This window comes from Diaphorina citri, unplaced genomic scaffold (assembly GCF_000475195.1).
Source record: "Diaphorina citri unplaced genomic scaffold, Diaci psyllid genome assembly version 1.1 scaffold36844, whole genome shotgun sequence".
Classification (NCBI taxonomy): domain Eukaryota; kingdom Metazoa; phylum Arthropoda; class Insecta; order Hemiptera; family Psyllidae; genus Diaphorina; species Diaphorina citri.
Window position 1 is genome coordinate 1 of NW_007414176.1, and position 594 is coordinate 594.

Below are 594 nucleotides of genomic sequence, written 5' to 3' on the forward strand. Positions count from 1 at the left end.
AGCTAATAACACCTAACAACTTACCTTATCCAGCTTCTCTGGCATGGTATGGACTGGAATGGGCTGCCACTTGATCTTTGGATCCCACACTTGATCTCCCCTGGGAGGAAAGAACCCCGCCAGATTGGCTTCGGCACTCATTAGGGTTCTGTCCACATCTGTGCTCATCACATAGACATTTTCCTTGGAGTATGAGTCCCCTATGAGATCCCGATATCTTTCACCAAACCATTGTCCCAGCTTGTAATGCTGCAACTTGCCCACCTGGAGACAAAGTGAATGGGAAATGTAATTCCTTGGGTCCTATGTTTGATAGGGGAGAGCATCTTGGGCAGGGGAAAAAATAATGGTCACAATAGATCTACAAAGATCGCAGTGTTAATTGCATACCCTCTCTCGGGAGAGGAGCAACCAGGCCCATAATAGAATAGAATGTTTGATAGAAAGAACTGTAACAACGGAGGTCTTATCATTCCGGAATCAAGGAAATAAGGAAGGCAGGATAGGAGAAAGCCGTCCGGGAACGAACCTTATCTATTTAGGATAAAGTTCACCCTAGGCTGAATAAATAAAGACAAGGATAAGATCAAAATC

General features: G+C 44.6%; 1 protein-coding gene across 1 annotated transcript; it reads right to left on the reverse strand.

Annotated features, from left to right (window-relative positions):
- Nucleotides 1-24: 24 nt before the first annotated feature.
- LOC103523743 (lysosomal acid phosphatase-like) lies at nucleotides 25-264 on the reverse strand (the record flags this gene model as incomplete). The annotated part of the gene is made up of 1 exon (XM_008488762.1): nucleotides 25-264. A coding segment is annotated over one exon (240 nt), but the record flags the coding sequence as incomplete, so codon positions are not given.
- Between the last annotated feature and the right edge of the window lie 330 nt (nucleotides 265-594).